General features: G+C 44.6%; 1 protein-coding gene across 1 annotated transcript in view; it reads right to left on the bottom strand.

Moving 5' to 3' along the window:
- Positions 1 to 2,936: 2,936 nt before the first annotated feature.
- Positions 2,937 to 23,312, bottom strand: part of PHF11 (PHD finger protein 11) — a 33,902-nt gene continuing 13,526 nt past the window's right edge. The window contains exons 3-11 of the mRNA NM_001046144.1: positions 21,233 to 21,340; positions 15,626 to 15,759; positions 11,000 to 11,034; positions 10,739 to 10,810; positions 9,468 to 9,523; positions 8,106 to 8,154; positions 7,010 to 7,141; positions 5,611 to 5,682; positions 2,937 to 3,675 (exon numbers count right to left, since the gene is read on the bottom strand). Coding sequence (NP_001039609.1) covers positions 3,536 to 3,675; positions 5,611 to 5,682; positions 7,010 to 7,141; positions 8,106 to 8,154; positions 9,468 to 9,523; positions 10,739 to 10,810; positions 11,000 to 11,034; positions 15,626 to 15,759; positions 21,233 to 21,340 — 798 coding nt within the window. The 3' untranslated portion in view covers positions 2,937 to 3,535. The remainder of the gene's footprint in view (positions 3,676 to 5,610; positions 5,683 to 7,009; positions 7,142 to 8,105; positions 8,155 to 9,467; positions 9,524 to 10,738; positions 10,811 to 10,999; positions 11,035 to 15,625; positions 15,760 to 21,232; positions 21,341 to 23,312) is intronic.

The raw sequence follows: 23,312 nt of genomic DNA, 5'->3' as shown, positions 1-23,312 counted from the left end.
TTCTGGATTCTCTATAATATGAATGTTAGTATGATTGTTACTGTCTCAGTGATCTCAACTGCCCTCTTTCCATTCTTCTTTTCTGTTCAGTGGCAGTGATTCATTCCCACTACTGTCTTCAGCCCATGGACCTGTCCATCTGTTTCATCTTAGCCTGCCATTGATTCCTTCTAGTGTGTTTTCATTTCAGTTATTGTATTCGTCATCTTTTGGTGGTTCTTTATCTTTTCTCTTTTTTAAGAACTTCTGATTTCTCACTCTGTTCATTTATTCTTATTCTCAGTTCTTTAGTCATCTTTATGATCATGACTTGGAACTCTGCCTCTGCTTCACTCTAGGATTGTATCTTTCATCTGGGATGAAGTGTTCCTCTGTCACCTCATTTTATTTAACTTACTGTGTTTATTGCTGTGTATTGGGGAGGTTGGTTATGTCTCCTGACTTTGGAGAAGTGGCTTTTGGTAGGGGGTGCCCTTCTGTGTGGGTCTTTCTGCTGTGGCAGGCTGACCACTGAGGGCTGTCTGGAAGGTGTGGCTGGCCTCTGGTCTGATGGGTTGCCAGGCCCTGCCTTGTACAGAGGCAGCTGACCACTGGTTGGCAGGTGGATCACGAGGCTGTGGAACTCTGCGAGGCTCGCCCAGGGGCTGGTGCTGGCTCATTGGAACCAGGAATTGGGTCCAGGAGATTCTGGAGCTGGTCCTGCCCCCTGGTGGCTGAAGCCAGGTCCTGGAATCTTGCTTCAGGGCCCTGGGGTCCCAGAACTGGTGTCAGACCCCTGGTGCGTATGGTCAGTTCCTGACACAGCTGGCTACAGGGTCTGGGGTGTTTTTTTTTTTTTTTTTTAAACCTGTGCTGGGTCTTAGTTGCGGCATGAAGGATCTTAGTTGTGGCATGCGAACTCTTAATTGTACCATGCAAACTCTACTTCTCTGACCAGGGATTGAATCCAGGTCCCCTGTATTCGGAGTGTGGAGTCTTAGCCACTGGACCACCTGGGAAGTCCTGGGTCGGGGTGTCTTGAAATTGGGTTTATCTCCTGGTGGGCGGGGCTTGGGCCCATCTGGTCCCGGGACTGGTACTGGCCTGCTGGGGGGTGGGCTGTGGTTGTCCTGAGGCGGGTGAGGCTGGTCCCCAGGCTGGAGCAGGCTCACTGGTGAGTGGGCTGGGGCTCCGGGGAGTCTGGGGCTGATGTCTGCCCACTGGTGGACAGAGCTGGGTCCCAGTGTGATCAGGTCTGCTGTCTCTGCGCCGGGACCTGGCCCTGTGGCAGGCAGGGCTGTGTCTGGGGTGGCTCTGGGCTCGGGGGTCTTAAGGCGGCAGGTCTGCTGGTGTGTGGGGCTCTGTCTGAGGTATACCAGTTGTTCTGCCTGAGGTATACCAGTTGCTGCTGCTGTTGAGTCGCTGTGTCCAACTCTTGCAACTCCATGGATTATAGCCCGCCAGGCTCCTCTGACTGTGGAGTTCTCGAGGCAAGAATACTGGTGTGGGTTGCCATGCCCTCCTCCAGGGAATCCTCTCGACCCAAGGATTAAACCCACATCTCCTGCATTGGCAGGTGGATTCTTCACCACTACGCCACCTGGGAAGGCCAAGGTCTCCCAGTACTGGTACCTGTAGGCTAGTGAGCAGGGGCACGGCTCTTACTGAGGCTAAAGCTAGAGGATTCCAGAATGGTGTTGGCCACTGGTCTACCAGCAGTGTCCACGTGGTAGAATGAGCTCCCAGAAACGCCGGTTCTGTGTTCCAGGTGAGCTCCAGTCGCCTCCCAGCTCTCAGGGAGACACTTCACGATGAGCAGGCAGGTCTGTCCCAGGCTCTTTTCAAATTCCTGCTTGTGCCCTGGAGCATGAGTTCCTGTGTGCAGCCTTTAAGAGTGAAGTCTCCGTTTCCCCCTGCCCCCTGGGACTCCCAAAGGCAAGCCCCACTGACCTCCAAAGCCGAATGTCCCGGAGGCTCAGACCCATTGTTCCTTGGGGAGAACCTCTCTGTGGGTCACTCACCCCCAAGTCTTGGTCTTGACTATATTGTGTGTTTGCACCACCACGTATCTGGTCATGGTTCTTTTTATCTTTAGTTGTAGAAAAGACCGTTAGGTACCTTCGGTCTCTTTGATCCATAGCAGTACATAGTTGTGTGTGTGTGCGTGTGTTCACTCAGTCTCTCTGATCCATAGTAGTTCTTGGTGTGTGTGTGCACACATGCTCAGTCGTGTCCGATTCTTTGTGACCCCAGGGATTGTGCCCTCCAGGCTCCTCTGTCCATGGAATTTCCCAGGCAAGAATACTGGAGTGGATTGCGACTTCCTTCTCCAGGGGGTCTTCCAATCCAGGGATCCAACCCACATCTCTCGTTTCTCCACCATTGGCAGGCAGATTCTTTACCACTGACTGTACCAGCTGGGCAGCAAGTTGTAATTTTGGTATGCCTGTGAGGTGAGGTGAGCTCAAGAGTCTTTCTACTCTGCCACCTTGTAATCTAAAGTATATATACATACATATATATTTTTTTGGCTTCTGTAGTTTGTCCTCTGATGATTCTGATGTGTAGCCAAATTTGGCAACCACTAAGATTTTGCCCCCGGTTATTAGTGACTTGGGCTGGGGTTGCCTCTACAGCAGGGATGGACATGTTCTTCATTTACGTCCTGCTCTTCAACAGGTATTTTTTGAGTGTGTTATGTGCCAGATACCATGCTGGGGACTCAGATCAAACTCATGCTGAAATGTAGCCCTGCTGGGGATCAGATAGTATGGCAAAAAGGTAGAAACGTGAATGTGAAGTTTTCAGAGGTCAGACATAGAGGACATAACATCTGAACTGTATATTGTTAGGTTGAGAAAAACCTCCAGAGAGGCCGGTTTTAAATGTTTATTTTGAAGATGATATTGTACTCACGTGGTGACTGTGGATGAAGAGAAATTTCAAAAGCAGACAGGTTTGGTAATGTATAATATAAAAATTTATTATATCAAAGAGGCATTATGGACTGGAACTAGTCTCAAAAGATAAAAACAGTTTATCCATTTAACGTTTACTGAGCATGCTAGCTGCTGGAAACGTGACAGGGAGAAAAACAGGAATGGGAGTTTCTGCCCACAGGCTGCTTACACTCCAGTGGTCGAGGTGCGATACAGTGGCTTACACCGAGAAGAGACGTGAGCAGAAAGGACGATCTCGGTGAAGACCTCACAGCAGAGCGTGCAGAGGCCCTGGCGCAGGAGGACCTGGTGTCCACTTGGCTCACCGGAGTGGGGGAGGGGAGGAGGCCACTAAAAGATTTTTAAGAGCCATGGGAAGCATGGTCTAATTTACTCAAGTAGGCTCTGAGGAATATCTTACTAGTGGGAGAGAGGTAGAAGATGACAGTAAGGAGGGGGAGGCAGATGTACCCATCAGCAAGAACAGGTAAGAGCGGGCAGGGACCAGAGACTCCCTGGGGGCCTGGTGCTGAAGGTGTGTGGCTTTCACAGGCCGGTCTCCAGCTTTCACCCTGTTTGCAACTGTGCTCGATTCCTGGCTTAGGAAATGGTGCTTCTTAAGAAGACAGGGAAGAATCTGAAGTGGAACTTGACTGAAGCCCAGAGCACAAGGTTTGTTTTAAGTCCTGGAGTAGCTCAATCTCTTCCTTCAGCTGCCGTCGCCTCTCTTCAGATTGATGAATTTGATTCTCTATCGCTGTGAGAAGGAAGGTATTCAGGTTACTCAGTGCTTCTGCACATCATGTACTGCTTCTGGCCGCTTCTGAAAGTGCTCAGTGCACAGCCCTGTGCCCCAGTGAAAAGGGCCCAGTGTCTTGTGAGTTTTCACGCCTTTGCTTCCTCTTCTAGTTCAGGATCGAATTCTAGTATTTATCACACTTAAGGCGGGTCCAGAACTCTTTAAAATTTTGTATACAATTAGAAAAGGTAGCTTCTGTGTATCTCTGAGGACTTGAAAGCAGCAACTGTATAACCTTCATGCTGCACATTATCCATTTATTGGGAGAGGATGTGGTTAGACTACCGAAGGTAAGGCAGATCTTTCAGACAAATGCATCCTAGTTTTAATGTTACATAAAAGCTTCTGGCTTTATTTAGAAATAGGAGTGCTTTTATTGTGACAACTTAGAAGCTACTTTAGTTAGGCTTTATGAATTTATAATAGTACTCAATGGCAATGTCATTTTTTAAAAACGTGAAAATGGAAGAATATTAAAATATATACATACATAATCTTTTCTTAGAGTATCTGTATATCTGTAGTTAACTTTCTGGAACATTGGAAAGGCTGAATTAAGCATGAGAGTTACCCCTTGGAGCGTCAGAAGTTAAATCTTCTAAGTTGGTTCTCATGCAATTCCAAATAGTGTCTCCTCCTAACAGTGTCTCTTCCTGGTGCTCACACCCTGCAAACAATACACTGTACTGCTCCCAACTGACTCACCTGGGTGCTGACATGTGCTAAACATGTCAGTTTAATACGAAAGAAAAATAAACACAAACGAAAGTCAAAATACAAAATAAAGCAGTGCTTTCAAAAAAAAAAAAACGTACTCCCATTAGAAGTATGCAGACAGTCTCAAGAGACTGGTAAAAAAACCCAAAAAACACCATTGTTGGTAAATTAAAAACAACATTTTCCTGCCGATTATAAATGTAACACAAAATTCAAACAGAAATGTGTATTATGAAAACAAAAATGAGAAAGGCTTGTGCATACTGAGAGAGGAGTATGAACTAATATTTTCTTCACAGGGAAAGTATTTTAATATGTTTGCTGAAAAGACAAATACATCTCCGGAAAAGAACAGAGTGTAGGCCATTGTTTGTTTTCAACTTCAGGGGGAGCCCTCTGCCCCAAACCCTGTGCCCTCCGCGCCTGCCTGGGATGTGCAGGGCACAGCCTGGCCAGCTGTGTGTGGCAGCCTTGGTGGGGAAGTCAGGCAAGACCCATCAGTGTGGAAACTTAGCCTCTTTCAAAGGCATCTGAAACAGTGGTGAAAGGACCACTGCTCAGTGTTTTATGGGAAAATTATGTCTCTGTTTCCAGCAGGTTTTTTCAAAAATTTCTTGGCGGTTCTTTTCTGATGATGAACTTTAGAATTGATCACAACTTTCCCTCTCCCCCATTAGATTTGAAGATTAATATTGGCAGAATTGAAATGTATACACATCACACCAAGTGAGAGGGAGACGGTGGCCTCATGATTGATATCACAGCCTCACCCACTCCTGCTGGTGTTCAAACATGGTGCCCAAATACTTCATTCTGCGGTCAATTTTTTTTTGTTGTTTCTACTTTTTTAAATGAGTTTTTTTCTGATTAGGAAAGTATTTTGTGTCTGTATTAAATGTGGAAAGTACAGTGAGCACTAAGACAAAAGAAGTTACTGTAATCCAGCCACTTACGGGTACCTGCTGTTTCCATCATGTGCGGTTCTTCTGTGCACGTGTCTCTGTGTATATGTGTGTTCCTTCTGGGTGAGGGCTCATGTTTGTAATGGGCTTTTTAATTGAATGAAACTGAATTGAACATTCTTCCAGAATAGGACTTTGATCACCTGACTAGTGTTATATTATTTTCAGTATGGAAGTATTTATGAACTCTGCTGCTCAGTTATAACTCACATACCTGCTTGAAAGTTTACAAGTGTGTCTTCAAACAATCTACAGTCAAAAAGTGAAGTCCCGATTTCTTCATAGTCTGGAGGGAGAAAAACATTTTCAGTTTTATATAGACAGAAACACCTCACAGAGTAACCCCAAATAAGGAGCAGCACACAGAGCAGGCACCCCCTGCAGCCTGCAGCAGCAGCCGCCCCAGGGAACTTGCTGGAAATGCAAACTCCTAGCACCTTCACTGGATCAAAAAGGAGCCACCGTGTTAACAAGCCCCCCAGGTGGTCCTAAGGGGCATGCTCAAGTTCACATGTGCTTGATCTAGAGACAAGAATAAGCAAACAGAAGAATTTAGTGCGTGATCTTTGGCAAATGTTTGCTTATAACTTCACTTTTTGGTTTTGTCCTATGGAAAAAAAATCCCTTTCAAATAATCATATATTTTACATTGTTCCCTAAAATACAGTCAGGCTTTTCCTTTTAAGACAGCTATGCTGCTGACCACCTGTGCCGTCAAAAATCCAGGCTAAACTTTATAGCCAGCCCCCCAAATATGCAGTTCCTCGATCTGTGGTTTTGCATCCACAGATTGGGTAGTATTTTATTGTGTAGTATTTACTGAAAAAAAAATCAGGTGTAAGTGGGCCTGTAAAGTTCAAACCTGTTATTTAAGTGTCAGCTTTATTTACTCACTCACTCCTTTAGGCTTTCCCTGATGGTGGATGAGCGTTACTAGATCATACATGCACAGCACTTTGGGCCTCCCTGGTAGCTAACTGGTGAAGAATCTGCCTGCAATCTGAGAGACCTGGGTTGGGAAAATCCCCTGGAGAAGGGCATGGCAATTCAGTCCAGTATCCTTGCCTTTAAGCTCCTAACACAGCTTAGAAGAAGGGTACGTGGCTATATACCTGCGTGTACAGATGGAACTTAAGCCGCCAAAAGAGCTGTTTCGGAAAGGCATCTTTAAACCCAAATCAACAAAAACATTAAAATCTCTTTATGTTTTATAGTTTAAAAAAAAAGGCAACTAGCTTTTTAATGAACAGAATCTGAGTCAAATCAAAACTAACATAATGAATGCCGTTCTCAGATCTTAGTAGTGAACATGCTCAGTTGCGGGGAGGGGGCAAGTGTGTGAATGAATCTAGTTATGAACCTCTGGGAAAAAACATTAAAACTTCCAGGGCACCAGGCTATTTTTTTTTCTTTTACTACATTAATGAGTTTGTGAATTACTTACATCCTGTTGACTTACAGAGATCTGGATGAATAAACTTTATTAAAGAATGAGATAAAGAAGGAAAAGAAGAAACAGCATAGAAAATGTGTACTTCAGGGGGGTGTTTGTTTTGTTCACGATGTAGGTCTGTGAGACATCTCTGTATGTAGAAAATTTGTTATTTCAGTACCTGATTCTGCAGTGGTCTCATCCATGAGTCTTTCCTGAATCAAATGAAGTTTGTCTAATATTTCTTCAAATAAAGCGTCAAGAAGCCCTGCTTCTTTACATTTCTTGAGAAAAGCAGCTTTCACAATTGCATCTAAGAATAAGAAAAGAACTTTAGAAGGACATGGTGCGTCTCAGGGTAGCCATCCCACACACACTCACTCCTTCAGGCTTTCCCTGATGGTGGATGAGCGTTGTTAGGTAATACATACACAGCACTTTGGGCCTCCCTGGTAGCTAACTGGTGAAGAATCTGCCTGCAATCTGAGAGACCTGGGTTCGATCCCTGGGTTGGGAAAATCCCCTGGAGAAGGGCATGGCAATTCAGTCCAGAGGGGCCTGGCGGGCTACAGTCCATGGGGTCACAAAGAGTTGGACATGACTGAGTGACTAAGCACAGCACAGCACCTTTATCTTTTCTTCTAATTTCACCATAGCTCTTTTTTTTTCAAGCTGAAACAATGAAATGTTATAAAAAGGGAAAACAACTTCTCTGCTTAGAATAATGATGTAAATAGAATTTTCTAAAATTTAGCTTCAAATCTTTGAGATAATAGTCTCATTTTTTTTCTGTCACAATTGACTGTTGGTCATTATGGAATATCTATTTCCTTAACTGGATACTGGAGTGGGCAGCCTTTCCCTTCTCCAGGAGATCTTCCTAACTCAGGGATCAAACCCAGGCCTCCCGCATTGCAGGTGGATTCTTTACCAGCTGAGCTGTAAGGGAAGTCCATTTCCTTAACAGAAAGGTAAAATTACTGGCTCAGCCTCCTGGGGTGCAGGGAGGGGATTACAGGGTGAGGGGCGGCGTGTCACTGGATGAACTCGGGCAACCCTGGGTTCTGTATCCTTTCCTAATCCTGAAGAGCTGTGGACCATCCCACCCTGTTACCTTGATCTGTTGAGATTTTGATGGAGTGGATAGTCATGACAGAAGATTTCTACTCTCACAGTTCACTACTACAAGTCCAGAAGAATAAAGTAGGATACCAACTCTAAAATTCACGGTAATAAGTACTGTAAGCCATATTTGTTACTGAAAACTTATAGCAAACCTGTGTGTCTGCCGTCCTTTTCCTTCTTCAATGCCATTCTCTCAGGTGGCTAGGAGAGAAGAATCAAAACTACTTTACACTGATTTTTTACTGTTGATACTTAATACAGTAAGTCCTCTACATATGAACAAGTTCCAGTCTGAGAGCGCATTTGGAAGTCCAATTTGTTTGTGATTCCAACAGTTAACCTAGGTACCCAACTAACACAATCAGCTATACGGTACTGTAATAGGTGTAGAATACTTTTCACAAAAATAATAAAAACATTTTTAGTGTTACAGTACCTTGAAAAGTACAGTAGTACAGTATAACAGCTGGCACACAGGGGCTGGCTGAGTGGAAGGAGGAGCTACTGACTGGAGAAGGGAGAGGAGGTGGGAGATGGTCTAGAGCTGAAGGGTCGGCAGTGGTAGGAGGTGGAGGGCAAGCCGCAGCTTCACTCACGCCTGAGGTTGAGGGCACAGGTTCTGGTTCCTTGCTGGATTCAATTCTATCTACCCTCTTGAAAAAGCGATCCAGTGTTGTCTGGATGGGAGCTCTCTTTTTCTCGTCACAGGTGACGGGGCAGCACGGGACTGCGTTCTGAACGGCTGCTGCAGCCTTCGCGTGCCGTTCTACGTTCGGGTCCTGTGCTTGAAATAAAGATACTGTACTACTGTAGTCTCTGTACTGTAAAGTGCACAGCAGAACCACCCCCTGTAGAGGGTGCACACAGGTGACAGTGTACGCCAGACAAGTAACCGGCTTATGTGACTGGACGTGCCAACACACGTCCTCGTCTTTGAAAGGGTGCAACCTGAAGGTTCATATGGAGGGGACTTACTGTATTGCATAAAATGAGAAGTTTTATCAAATTCAGTGATATGCCTACGGTGAAAGTCACGTCTATAGGCATAAACATCAAATGTATTTTTGTGTTGTCTAACAAAACCTTAAGAGGTGTAATAAGCCCCTCTTGTATAAAGGGTGAGAGGTGAAGGCTACTGGCTGATATTAATTTAGCTTATATGAGCTACTGCAAATCCCCAAAACATTTTCATATGCTTTACCCATAACAGGAATCCAGAAAATTATGAGTCACGTATTAGGGCAAATATGGATCCTGTAGCTGGGAAATACTTGGCTAGGTAAGGATGTTCCATGTACCATGTGCGCTCAGATCCTCACTGATTTGGTACCAGGGCACGTATTACAGGAGCCACGGGATGGTCACCTGGAGGTTATGTGCTTGCACACCCAAGACACATCCGACTTCTCTTTTGTATTCATCTTACCATCTATCATTGTGTCACCCAAAATTCAGAATGGTTTAAAAGACTGTATGGAGAAAATTAAAGCTGTAATAAAATGAAGTCAAATTACCTGTACATGATGACGTTTACTTCTTCCTCTTTTTCTTTTCACTCCTGAAAAGCAGGCTGAAAAACAAATTATGTAGACACTGGAATTCGTAAAGGAAAAGACTAATGCTTGACTGCATAAAGTGTACAAAGTCAAACTTGGATATGTCAGACTTAAGACTAAATGTCTGCAAAACAAATGACAAAAGGGCAAATTTTTAAATATAAAAAGACCATGTGAATCAATATGAAAAAGGGCAGTGTGGGCAGAAAAGTGGGCAAATGGGGGGCTCTGGAGAGGAGGGTTCATTAAACAGAAAAACAACTTGGGTCACAGGACTGATCAGAAGACAGAGAAACACACTCAATTTCACCCAAAGTAAAGATATTCAGAGGAAGACAATTTTTCACTGGACAGATTAAGATGAAGATGTTTAATATATAAAGTTTGCAAGGATTTGGGTCATCGTGTGTACTGCTGGTGTGGCCTCTAGAAGATAACTAGCCAACAGTTAACCCAGAGTTTCACTCTGCATACGCTTTGACCCAGCTATCTACTTACAGGAAGTCAAACAGTATGGTTACATACCTGCACAAGGATGATTCCAGAAGAATACTACAGTATTTAATGTGATAGAAAAAGCTGGAAACAAGTGGTTCAGCTATACAACTGAGTAAGATACACAGTGGAAGACTATGAAGCCTATTTTAAAAAATGAGGTAAGATCTACTCACAGCCACTGACAGGGAAGAATCTCTAAGATACATGAAGTGAAAAAAGCAAAGGACAGTAGTAGATATGTTTGTATACACAGAACACTTTTGGAAGAATTAAAAAAAAAAAAAAAGGTTTCATCCAGGGAAAGGATTCATTACAAATGGTATTACAATTTGCTTTTGGAAACACATTATGGTCATCTTTTCCTGTCAGTAAACATTGATAGTATTTTTTATAGTATATCTGATAAGTTGAAAGGCTAATGGTTGAAGAATGAGGGTAACTCATAGGTTTAGAGAGCATTGTTTAACACCGCACAATGCAGCTGGCAGGACAGGGAACTAAGCCTTTACCCAAGGGCTGACTCCCATGAACAGACAGCATTCCGGTTAAGTGTCGGCAAGACGGCTGTTCCAGCAGAACACAAAGGCTACCTAACTCTAAGCAGCCAGGACCCACTGTCCTCAGAACAGAAATGCTAATCATGCATTCTTAGGAAAATCGCATTCAGGGAACATACAGCAATTGATACTCATTTTAGAAGACGAATAGTCACAAAAGCCACAGCTTTTTACCATGTCTTGGTTTGGTCTGCTCACTGTAGTGAGAATGGAAGACACCAGACAAAGGCTTCACCGATGGTAGATCTAGTTACAGAGAGAAATTTAGTCCATTATATACTGCACAGGGACCAACAGCTTAATTTTAAAAGTATTAAACATGTTAACTCAAAAACTTGTATTTTAACTTACTGAGGCCAGTACATCAGATTATTCCATGTCTTACCTAAATGTTTACCTTTTTTAAACCCACAACACTGAATTTTAGATACTTACCATTTTGAGGGTCAGCATGTTGTTGGCAAAACACTCTGAAAACATGAAATTTCAGAGAGTCAGATATTTTGATTTATATTTTTAAAGTATTACGCCTATTGCTTTGTAACTTAAAAGGGAACTAACCTGTTTTTCATGAGGGCTTAACCCTAAGTATTTATTTTAAAAACAAAATTGCTGGGCTTCCCTGGTGACTCGGTGGTAAAGAATCTGCCTGCCAATCCAGGAGACACAGGTTTGATTCCTGATCCAGGAGGATCCCACGTGGCCTTGGAACAACTAAGCCTGTGTGCGCCACAACTACTAAGCCTGTGCTGTAGAGCCTGGGAGCCGCAGTTACTGAGGCCATGTGCCCCAACTGCTGCAGCCTGCTTACCCTACAGCCTGTGCTCTGCAACAAGAGAAGCCATCACAGTGAGAAGCCCCCGCTTGCCACAACTGGAGAAAAGCCTTTGCGGCAAAGACGACGCAGCACAGCCATAAATAAATAAAATCATTAAAAACAAAACTGCTGGGATTTCCCTGGGTTGTTGAGTGGTTAGGACTCTGTGCTCCCAATGCAGGAGGTGAGGGTTTGATCCCTGGTCAGGAAACTCAGATTCCACATGCTACATTAGCATGGCCAAGGGAAAAAACCCCAAAACAAACAAAAAATCGCTGCTCAAGCCTGCATTCGTGATTGACACACATCAAGTGCAGATGGAGCCCATACCAGCGTCCCTGGTGCTCTTGAACCACGTGGACCATCAACATGGTCTCTGCAGGGGTGAGTGCTGATGACATATTTTAAACAATATGTTTATTACATAGGGGTCAGTGGGATTTTACTGTATAAAGATCCTGAGCAATCCAACAGCTAAGGCACAAATTTTCATCAGACTATACAAAGTTGCTTTTCCACAATAAGCACAAAATTGGACTTCCCTGGTGGTCCAGTGTTTAAGAACCCACCTGCCATAGTAGGGGACACGGGTTATTAATTCCTGGTCCAGGAAGATCCCACGTGCCACAGGACATCTAAGCCAGCATGCCACAACTACTGATCCTGTGCTACCCCAGCCCACGTGCTCCAACTGCTGAGCCCATGCGCCCAGAGCCCGTGCTCTGCAACAAGAGGAGTCACCGCGATGAGAAGCCCGTGCACCGCAATGAAGAGCGGCCCCTGCTCTCCACAACCAGAGAAAAGCCTATGCAGCAACAAAGGCCAGGCGCAGCCAAAAAGAAACAAGAAACTGAAACTGCAAGTTGCATGCATTAATCTGCGGGGCGAGTAGTTCTCTAACTCCACAGACATCGCCCCCAGATCTTTGATCTTCACAAGCCTGGAACTGATCAGCCATAGAAGAGAAGGAAGAAGTGCAGCTGCAGCAGAGGGGTGCTCTGAGTGAAGGAGCTGCCCTGGCCCCGGTTTTTTCTGCAGCCTCTGTTCCTCCTCTGCCCCCAGATCTTTAAGGTGCTGACCCCCAGATGCAGAGTCCCCCGCGCCTAGGAGAATGTATGAATTCTTCCCATCTTATACCAGTGCCCGCCTCCTCCATGCAGTTCTCCCAGCAAACCACCCCCCATCCCCAATCAATATTAATCTCCTCATCCTTCGGATTCTGGTATCTCTGAGCACTTTTGTTTGCCAGGTATACTTAATTTTTTATGGAAAATTTCAAACAGAGAGAAGTGGAGATGTGATGAACTCCCATGCCCCCACCCATTTTCAACAATTATCAACTGAAGGCCAAGCCAGCTTCACGCAAGTCCCCTCCTGCTCCCATCCTGCCACAGGCTGATAGTTCTGACCTTCTGGTTCTCCCATGAGGTAATGGGTTTAGTCCACATCTTGTTCCTCTTTATATCACAGCACATAACAACGGGTCTTGTGCGTGACAGGCACTCTGAATGTTTCAATTCAATAAAAAATCAATGAAAGTTCACCTGGTACTTGATAGTGTCAGTCGCTCAGTCGTGTCCGACTCTTTGCGACCCCAGGGACCATAGCCCGCCAGGCTCCTCTGTCCATGGGATTCTCCAGGCAAGAGTACTGGAGCAGGTAGCCATTCCGTTCTCCAGGGGATCTTACTGACCCAGGGATCAGACCTGGGTCTCCTGCATTGCAGGCAGATTCTTTACTGTCTGAGCCACCAGGGAAGCCTGATACTTGATAAAAACTATGACAAAAAAGGATTATTTTATGGAGTCTCTCTTCAGTGGTTCTAATATATGATCAGTATTTTTTCAGACTTTAAGGTATAGCAGGAACTTCTTTTTGTTTGACCTTGTAGCTCTGCTAATAATAGTCTTTCACAGTGGGTGTTTCAGGACTTTGGAGAAGTCATAATAAAACAAGCTCTTTGGGAAGGTAAGTAATAAAAGTGAAAGAATATTACAACCCATGGGTTTCTCTGTAAATCAAATATAAAAAATATAAAATTAACATATTCATACATTTCCTGTCTAGTCTCAAGCAAGAAAATACCTATGGAACTTGTAAAATCAGAAGTCAAATTATTTTATAAATTACTTTAGACTTTTTGGAATGTTAGGTTTGCCCATATTTTGGCATATATGGCCCCTAAGCTTAAAGAGGATGTGGTGGCAAAGAGCAAAGCCTCTGGAGCCCTTTAGCCCAGCTCTGCTACTTACCAAAAGTGTGGCCTGGGTACAAATCACTGTCCCTCAGGGCCTCAGTCTCCTCATAATAGTATGGGAATAACAGTATCTACCTTACTGGGCTATTATATGAGTTTTAAATGAATTAATCTTTGCAAAGTACTTTGAAGTATTCCTGGCATAAAGTAAGTGGGTTATAAAGTTAGTGTTGGAAGATTTTGATAAAATTGGGGGGGGGGGGGAGTCTACCCTCCATATGGAATTTTAAAATATCATTTAGGAATGTAATAGATCTTAAAAAATCGTATTAAAAGTAACCCTCTGGGAGGGATAAATTAGGAGTTTGGGATTAGCATATATATACTACTATATATACAACAGATAGCCATCAGGACCTACTGTAGAGCTCAGGGAACCCTGCTTAGTATTCTGTAACAACCTGTAATGGAAAAGAGTCTGAGAAAGCCTGAGGTGAATCACTTCTGTACACCTCACACTAACACAACACTGTAAATCAGCTATACTCCCAACTATAAAATAATAATCCTCTTAACACTGATCCTATTATTCAGATACTGTGACTGAAAAAAATGTATATATTTCACTGAACTTTAAAATGTCCAGGACTTCCTTGGTGGTCCAGTGGTAAAGAATTCACCCGCCAGTGCAGGGAACACAGGTTCGATCCCTGGTCTGGGAAGAGTCCGCATGCTGAGGGGCAGCTAAGCCTATATGCCACGACTACTGAGCCTGTGCCCTAGAGCCCGTGTACCCGGGGCCCGAGCTCTGCAACGAGAGAGGCCACCGCAAAGAGCAGCTGTCTCAGCAACTCGAGAGTGGCCCCCCATCGTCACAGCTAGAGAACACCCGTGCGCAGCAACGAAGACCCAGCACAGCGAAAATAAATAAAATGTCCGATTCAATCAGAATCTATTCACATGCCCCCGAAGAAGTGACAGGTGTCTCCCTGGCTTGTCCACGCTAGACCACCAGTCTCTGTTTTACTCCATCTCATAACATTAAAAAGGTCAAAACTGTTAAGACCATTATATAACTTTCTTCACCTTTATATAACATATTCTACACTGCATCTATATATGAAAGAGTTCACTTACAATGACCTGAATCAATTAACAACTGGCTTACTGATTTCCTCTGACTAAACTGTATAATGACTTAACTGACATCTTTCATCAGAAGGAAGATCAAGTTTCTCCGGGTAAAACAAATACACTTGTAGTAGATTTGAAATACACCTCACTGTGTAAAAATTAACACGACAGAATAACTGAAAGACAAGGAGCAGGATCTCAAAGCCAAAACAAGTTTTTCTTCAAGGACTTGATGTCTGATAACTGTACTTGCTGCCTAGTTTGTCATTTTCAGAGGCTATAGTGAAGAGGGTGGTGACATTAGTGGGAAAATGCATCCATTTGGAGACAAGATGGTATAGTGGGGACCTGTGACTAAGAAGGCTCCTTCCTGTTTGCAGACAAGAGCGAGTGTGGACTGGTTCCCAGCCTTGTGGCCACCTGTTAGGTCACTTGCGCCCCTATGACAAGCAGCACTTTCTACCAGGAAAGACACGGTGCAGGAAGAGCAAACTCCAGACAAAACCAACCCTGCTTTCCTTCTTACAACTATTGTTACTGTTTAGTCGCTAAGTTGTGTTCAGCTCTTGGTGACTCTGTGGACTGTAGCCCGCCAGGCCCTCTTGTCTGTGGGATTCTTTCTCCAGGCAAGAATACTGGAGTGGCTGCCCTGCCCTCCTTCGGGATCTTTCTGACCCAGAGACTGAACCCACTTTCACGCACTGGCAGGTGGGTTCTTTACCACTGAGCCACCTGGGAAGCCAGGGATGGTCTTTTGAAGTCAGGTTCCTAACCGGGAATCTCCCAAACCACATTCCTACTTGGAAAGAATTTGTATAAAACTAGCTTTAAAAAGTCTTCTCTTAATCTAACCATTCCATATTCCAATCCACCCCTCCCCCAAATGTGGCTTTACAACAGTTTTATTAAATACTTATAAATTCCTGTACGTCCATCAGCTTGCAGAACTGCGTGGTCATTCTTGGCACAGAAAAAGTGGTAATTCTTGAAACAGGATTTTAAGTCACATCCCACGGTGGCTCCTTTTTTCCCGCAAAACGTGCATTTCTACAGAAGAGGAGATTTACTGAGTAAGCACCTGCTTTTTCAGAGTTTTTGTTGAAAATTAAAAGGCAAGAGGTCATCAAGTGCTATTTTTAAGCTGGCTGCCCTCATGTCCTCAGTTACAAACACTGGGTCCTGACATCTGGCTGCTCGTTTTGGAATTTCAGCACAACCTCAGCTAACTGGAATGTTTTATAATGATCTGATCCTGTCCCCTCTCTTTAAGAGATTTCTAAAAAGCAGGGCTAGCAACACTGCCTGGCTCTAGGCAAGAGGTTCTGTAGGTGACACTGAGCCTGTGGCCAAGGGCAGCTCCAGGGGGTGCCCAAACAGCTGTGCCATCTCGAGCAGGCTCCTTCCCCTCTCCTGGACCTGCATTCTTCCCTGGGGATAACAGCGCGTGTCTTATAGACGCTTGACTGAGGAGACATGAGAGAAAGGAAGGGAAACCTCTTTGGCATCTATGCAGAAAGGCCAAAAATGTAAAAAAAACAAACATAAAAAACCTTCTGAAGAGTAAGTTTTTTCCTTACTTCAATTCATTTGATCTCTTGCCTCTGTATTAGTCTATTGGCCTGATAGGAAGGTGGGGTAGAGATGGCTAGAAGGACAGAAACCTAACCGTTTGGGGGAATCTGAGACATGACCAAGGCTGGTTTATATCACGCTCTGGCTGCACGAAGTACAAGCGCAAGGTAACCACCTAGCAAAACAGGAGAAAGCTCACACAGTATCCCAAGAGCAGCACAAACAACTCTAAATAAACAAAATGCAAATATGGGAGAGCAATTAGATTGTGCGGAAGGCAGGATATGAAGTCAGAGTACAAAGAATGATCGTTTAACGTTGGGGGGGCATCTAACTAGATGCACAGAAAAGAAGTAAGAGTAAGATCCCTACCTCACAATATATTTCTCAATAAATTTCATGTGGAATAAGGCTTTATATAAAAAATAGGTTATTTTTAAAAACCTACTGAAATCTGGAAAATATGAGAAAAGAAAAAAAGTATAGTACTGAAGTGAGGAAGGCTGTCTAAGCAAGGCAGGAAACTCAGAAGCCACAAAGAAAAAGACTGATCTGACTACATAAGAAAATGTAAGCGCCACCTTTAAGGTAATAAGATACCATAAAAAGAAAAAAGGAAGACTGTTTGCTGCATAGTTGAAAATGGGTTAAGAATCTACCAACCCACAGAAAAATGGGAAGAGGCAAATCACACCAGAAATACAAACAGCTAATAAACATCAAATCAGAAGACGCTTGCTCCTTGGAAGGAAAGCTATGACAAACCTAGACAGCGTTTTAGAAAGCAGAGACATCACTTTGCCGACAGAGGTCCACACAGTCAAAACCATGGTTTTTTCCAGTAGTCATGTACAGATGTGACCGCTGGACCAAAAAGAAGGCTGAGTGCTGAAGAACTGATGATTTCTAATTGTGGTGCTGGAGAGGATTCTTGAGGGTCCCTGGGACAGCAAGGAGATCAAACCAGTCAATCCTAAAGGAAATCAACCCTGAATATTCATTGGAAGGACTAATGCTGAAGCGCCAATACTTTGGCCACCTGATGCGAAGAGTTGACTCATTGGAAACGACCCTGATGCTGGGAAAGATTGAGGCCAGGAGAAGGGGGCGACAGAGGATGAGGTGGTTGGATGGCATCATCAACTTAATGGACATGAGCAAACTCCAGGAGATAGTGGAGGACAGAGGAGCCTGGTGTGCAATTCATGGGGTCACAGAGTCAGACACATCTTAGCAACTGAACAATAAACACTGCCTCACCGAAAGACCACGGAGTCCCTGTTGACCTGGCAGGCTCTCTTCTAGGACAAGGGAAACAGGAGTGGATAAGGTACCTGCCATTATGAAGTAAACTTTGTGGTGGAGACAGACAATGATCAAATAAAGCCAACTTTAAAACAATGACATATGCTTTGTAGAGAATTAAGGCCAAGTGATAGAGTGTCTCTGGTTCCCTATTTCAAACTGGGTGGTCAGTGATACACAGGGCCTCCCTAAAGGGGTGACATTATAAGGGCTCCTAGTCTACATCAAAGCAGAGGTAAGGACATCGTCAGCAGAAGGCCTGTGTTCTTGTGACAGAAATGAGCTTCCGTACTGGCCAGCTTACAAGAGGGACGGGTAGTGTTGCTGGAACAGAGGGGACGCAAGGGGGAGAGTCTGAGCTAAGATCCAGGGGGCAACTGAGGGCTTGGACGTATGGGCCTTATGAACCACAGTGATGAGCTGCAGTTTTATCTTCGTGCAAGGGGAGCATAAACACGCGTAAAGACGCTGTTCTGGCAGCTGTATGGAGGATGGGCTGGGAGGGGTGGGTGGGAGAGAAAAGCGGGACAGGGATCCACAGTGTTCAACAACCATCTGAGAGAGTGGGGTCAGACCCCACCCTGGTGGATAGGTGGTGGTGAGAGAGAAGAGGAGGGCGCAAGATCTATAGGGTGATGCTAATGGGCTTGATGCTGGGCTGGGGCTGTGGAGCAGATGATGGCGGACAAGCGATATGCTATTTGCAGAGGAGAAGCAGACAGCTGTGGATGGACCGTGTGCAGGTATGTGCAGGGGATGGAACTAGTTTTTTTCTGGGCCAGTTTAACGGGAGATGCAATTAGACATCCAGGTTAAGTATGTCAGGCTGGTCTTCAGGGCTGGAGATAAAAAGCGTCCAGGGATAAGAGTGGTCCTGAAGCCACGGGAACTGGATGAGGTCATGGAGGAAGGCCGTTCAGATTGATGAAGGAACCCAGCACAGGGCCTTGGGCACTCCAAACCTCACAGAGGGTGAGCAGAGGAGGAAAAACAGCCCAGGCACCTGGGAAGCAGCCTGAAAGGTAAGACATCCCAGCAGAGTATGTCCGGGACGTGAGAAGAAGGAAGTGCTGCAAGATGCAGGGCAGGGACCGGTGTGAGGGTCCTGCCGGAAGGTCACCTAAGTCAGACAAGTGACCCTGTAACTGACCAGCTTTTGGTGTATGAGGGAGGATTTTTTTTTAAAAGAAGACATGATCAGTTGATCATGTTTATATGCTGATGGGAATAATCAAGTAGAAAGAGGGGATATGAAGGGATATGAAGGGACAGGGGAGGAAAATGCAAGAGCCTAGTCCTCAGGGAGCGGGTGGGGGGCAGCGGCTCCAAAGCCCAGGTGCAGGGTTAGCTTTGACAGGCTGGAGGTCTGGGGACAGCGGGGTGGAGTATTTGGGAGGAGTTCTTGACTAATCGCTTCCACCTTCTCGGTAAGAATCAGGCAAAGAAATGTATACCACCAGGAGGGTACCCTAACTTCAGTGATGGCCTCCAGGTGTTTCTGATGTATCAGTGTTGTTCATCAGTTGTAACAAATGTCCCCTCTCGAGGTGGGTGGTGTTGATAAAGGGTGGGGCGGGATATGGGAACTCTCTGTACTGTCCCCTCAGGTTTTTTTGTGAACCTAAAACTAAAGTCTTATCAAAAAGAAAAACAGAACCAGGACTTCCCTGGTGGTCCAGTGGCTAAGACTCCAAGCTCCCAAAGCAGGGGGCCCTAGTTTGATCTCTGGCTGGGGAACTAGATCCCACATGCTCTAACAGTTCACACGGTGCAAATAAGACCCGGTGCAGCCAAATAAATAAATAATAAATATTAAAAAAAAAAAAAAAAAAAACACCAAAACCCAACAGGCAGAGTCATCACCTTGGGAATGAGAAGTTGGGGTGGGGCAAGACTTAAAAGACAGATGAGAGGACATGAATCAGTTCGTGCGGAGGGTGAAGTGCTGACGGTCTGTTTGAAGTTTATGGCTGTGAATCTAAGATCAGTGAGAACGTCTGTGGGTTTTCTCGGGTTAACTGCTGGGCTGCCAGCACTACTGAGCTCCTGCAGACATCATACAGACGTGCTTCCCCAGGGAGGGGTTCTGCTCCGTGAGCACGGAGGGCGCCCGGTGGGGCGGGGAGGGCCGCAGGGGAGTGATGGCTGTGCTGGACTGTGGCCAGAGATCACGGAAGAGCCGCTGCAGCTGGGCTAGCCGGGAGGCCAGGACAATGACTTAGGAGGGGAAATGGTCAACTTCTCCAGGGGTCGGGGAAACGCAATGTAGAACTTGGTGAGACTGGCAAAAATCAACAAGGTCTGTGACACTCATTTTTGTCTAGGGCTGGGAGAAGCGCTCTTTCATCCACGAAGAACAGATGTATAAAGTGGTATAGTCTTCCTGGAGGTCATTTTGTCAGAACGTTTCAAAGATTTTAAAGGGAATTCTCTCTGACTCAGCTGTTTCTGGGACTGTGCCGCACAGTACCGCTCACACCAGCACATAAGGGTAATGCACAAAGACGTTTACTGAGGCTTTGCTGTTCCAGTGGAAACCGGAGTCAACTCACCATCTAAGGGCAAGGGAGTGGCCTCACACCTTCTATTACATCTATATAATTCTGTGAGGTCAGTAAAGAGAATGCCAGGGAGAGTCCTATGCTTGTGGTTCTATGAACACACCGCATCTTCTTTCCGGCCTTCCATAAGCTTTTGCACGCCCTGTCCCCTCTCTCTGGAATTCCCCGTCTTCATTTTCACCCCCACCCCCAGCGCAGAAGGCTTCCTGAGCCCCAGCTGTGCTGAGCTGCCTGCTTACTGAGCGCCCAGAACAGGCACATCTCAAAGTGCATCGGGTGCTGCGGAAACTGCCCCCGTATATGCTGACATCGCACAAGGACTCAAAGAATGTTTTCTGGATCACTAACCTGACTGTGGGTTGTGGTGGTGCTGAGCGTGTCAGTGCTTATGCTTACTGTACTGCTGTCTAAGCTGTGAAGGGTGCTGTCACTGGGGGAGTCTCCTGCAGCAGCCCCGGGAGGGTAACTGCCCGGGGTGCTTCCTTCCCAGGGAGCTGACCCCAGCTCCAAGGGTAGATCCTGTTACGAACGGTCGCCTCTAGCAATTGGTGCAGAAAGAGAAATGCGGCCTAACTCAGCTTTCAGGAGGGCTCTTAGGCCATGCTTGGGGAAGAACTTTTTATAGACAGGAAGACGAAAGCCTGATGCTTCAGCAGCTGCCTGTGGCCACCCTAAGATCACAAAGGGACCAGCTGATGCTGTGGACAGCAGGGTGAAAAGGATGATGGGCCCTTGATGACATCATTGAGCCCCTGAATCAACCAACGGTGAAGCCAATTTTTCCTCTGGCTAAGTGAGAAAATGAGCCTTCTTTTTTTAAAAGCCAGTCTCAGCTAGAGTTCCTTCTACTTGTAGCCAAAGCATTCTGACTTGTTATCTATTGATACTTTGCTGATGAAATACATTGTAGCTTATTTTAAAATATTAATATATTCAATTGAATGTAAGTTTCCAATACAGATCCTACTTCTTTCAGCTTTCCAAGATACATCTGTATCCCTGGTTTATTAATCAAATAGACTTTCTTTTGAAGGCATCCCCAAGGGTTTGTTCATCTTTCTAAGAAAATCATTCATACTTACCAACTTCCTTCCTCTCTTGATTTCTTTCTTTACTGATTCCACATCAAAATTTCTATCATTATTAGATGGATCATAGTCCTCACATTCCACAAGTGCCGAGGAATACAGCTGCAGATTGGGAAAAGAAAAACAATCCAGATTATGTACAAAGAAATGTTGAGAGCTACAAGTCAGAAAATGGTACCAAAAAAGTGTTCGCCAGGAATGGAAGCTGACAAACTTTCGGGGTGTGAGAGCAGACCTCAAGCCACCCAGCTTTTCTCTGGGAAAAGTCCTGATCCCCGGGCATGTTTCACACTGCCTAACCCTGACCCTCAGTGGCTAACTGGATTTGGTCAAGGCCCAGATCCCAAGCTGGGCCAACCAAAGTTCCTATTCTAGGAAAGTTAAATAGGCTCTGAGGCACACAGTCAGAGAAGAGAAAGCCAGTCTACTGAGAGAGGGAAAACAAAAAATGAGGGCTAGACAGGACACCCCAGGTTCCTAAGGGCTTCTCAGCTCCTGTTTCTTGGCCCTGCCTCTGGAGCTGCCTTTAGGAGCCGCAGAGTGGCTCTGCAACTCATCACAAAGCCTCTTATGTATTCAGGTTGGCTTGAGTTTCTAAGAGCTTTTGGATCCAAAAGAATTCAAACTACTTCCTAATGAAAGACCAACATTACAGTATTTAATTTATAAAGCGCATGAAAAACATAAGAAAAACATTCTGACCTGACATAGGCAAAGATTTCTAATAAAAGCAGAAACTATAAAAAAGTTGTCAAGCTGGTCGGGACTTCCCTGGTGGTCCAGTGGTTAAGAATCCACCTTCCAATGCAGAGGACATGAGTTTGATCCCTGGTCAGGGAACTAAGATACCACATGCCATGGAGCAACTAAGCCCATGCGCTGCAAAAAGAGACTCCACATGTTGCAACCAAGACTCAACACAGCCAAATAAATAGATAAATATTTTTAAAAGTTAAAAAGTTGGAATTCATCAAAATTAAAAGTTTTTGCTCTTTGAAAGACATTGCTAAGAAAAAAGAAAGGCAAGCCAGAAATTGGGAGAAAATATTTGCAATTCATATACCTGACAAAAAACGTATATCTAGGGTATAGGAAAAACTGTTGCCACTCAATAAGACAATACAATTAAAAATGGCCAAAAGATCTGGACAGACACTTCAGAGAAGAAGAGTTACAAATGGTGAATAAGCACATGGAAAGATGCTCAAAATCGGTAACCCGCAGCCACAGCCACAATGAGATACCAGTACACACTCACCAGATCGGTTAGAATTAAAAAGACTGAAAAATAACCAAGTGTCAATGCCGGTATGGAGCAAATGAAATGCTTACACATTGTTGGTAGAAGTATAAAATAATGCAGTCACCTTTAAAGTTAAACATACACTTACTTTATGACCTAGCATTCCTCTTCTAGGTATTCACTCAAGAAATAAAAGTGTATGTCCACATTTAAAGAAGGCAAGAATATACAATGGAGAAAAGACAGTCTCTTCAATAAGCAGTGATGGGAAAATTGGACAGCAACATGTTAAAAAATGAAATTTGAACATCTTCTCATCATACACAAAAATAAATTCAAAATGGATTAAAGACCTAAGTGTAAGATGGGGCACCATAAAACTCCTAGAAGAAAACACAGGCAGGACACTCTTTGACAAAAAGCAATATTCTTTTTTATCTCCAAATGCAAGGAAAATATAAGCAAAAATAAACAAATGGGACCTAATTAAACTTAAAAGCTTTTGCATCAACAAACCATCAATAAGACAGAAAGACAACCTATTGAGTGGGAGAAAATATTTGCATATGATATGACCAGTAAGGGGTTAAAATACAAACAGCTCATAAAACTGAAGATCAAAAAACAACCTGATTAAAAGATGGGCAGAAGATCTGAATGGATATTTTTCCAAAGAAGACATGCAGATGGCCGAAAGGCACATGAAAAGATGCTCAGTATCACTGATCATCAGAGAAGGGCAAATGAAAACCTGAAAGAGATGTCACCTCACACCTGTCAGAATGGCTGTCATCAAGAAGACTGCACATAAATGGTGGTGAGGATGTTGAG

The sequence above is a fragment of the Bos taurus genome, chromosome 12 (assembly GCF_002263795.3).
Source record: "Bos taurus isolate L1 Dominette 01449 registration number 42190680 breed Hereford chromosome 12, ARS-UCD2.0, whole genome shotgun sequence".
NCBI classification, from domain to species: Eukaryota; Metazoa; Chordata; class Mammalia; order Artiodactyla; family Bovidae; genus Bos; species Bos taurus.
The sequence above is the reverse complement of the archived record's forward strand: the minus strand, read 5'-3'. Positions and strand labels throughout refer to the sequence as shown.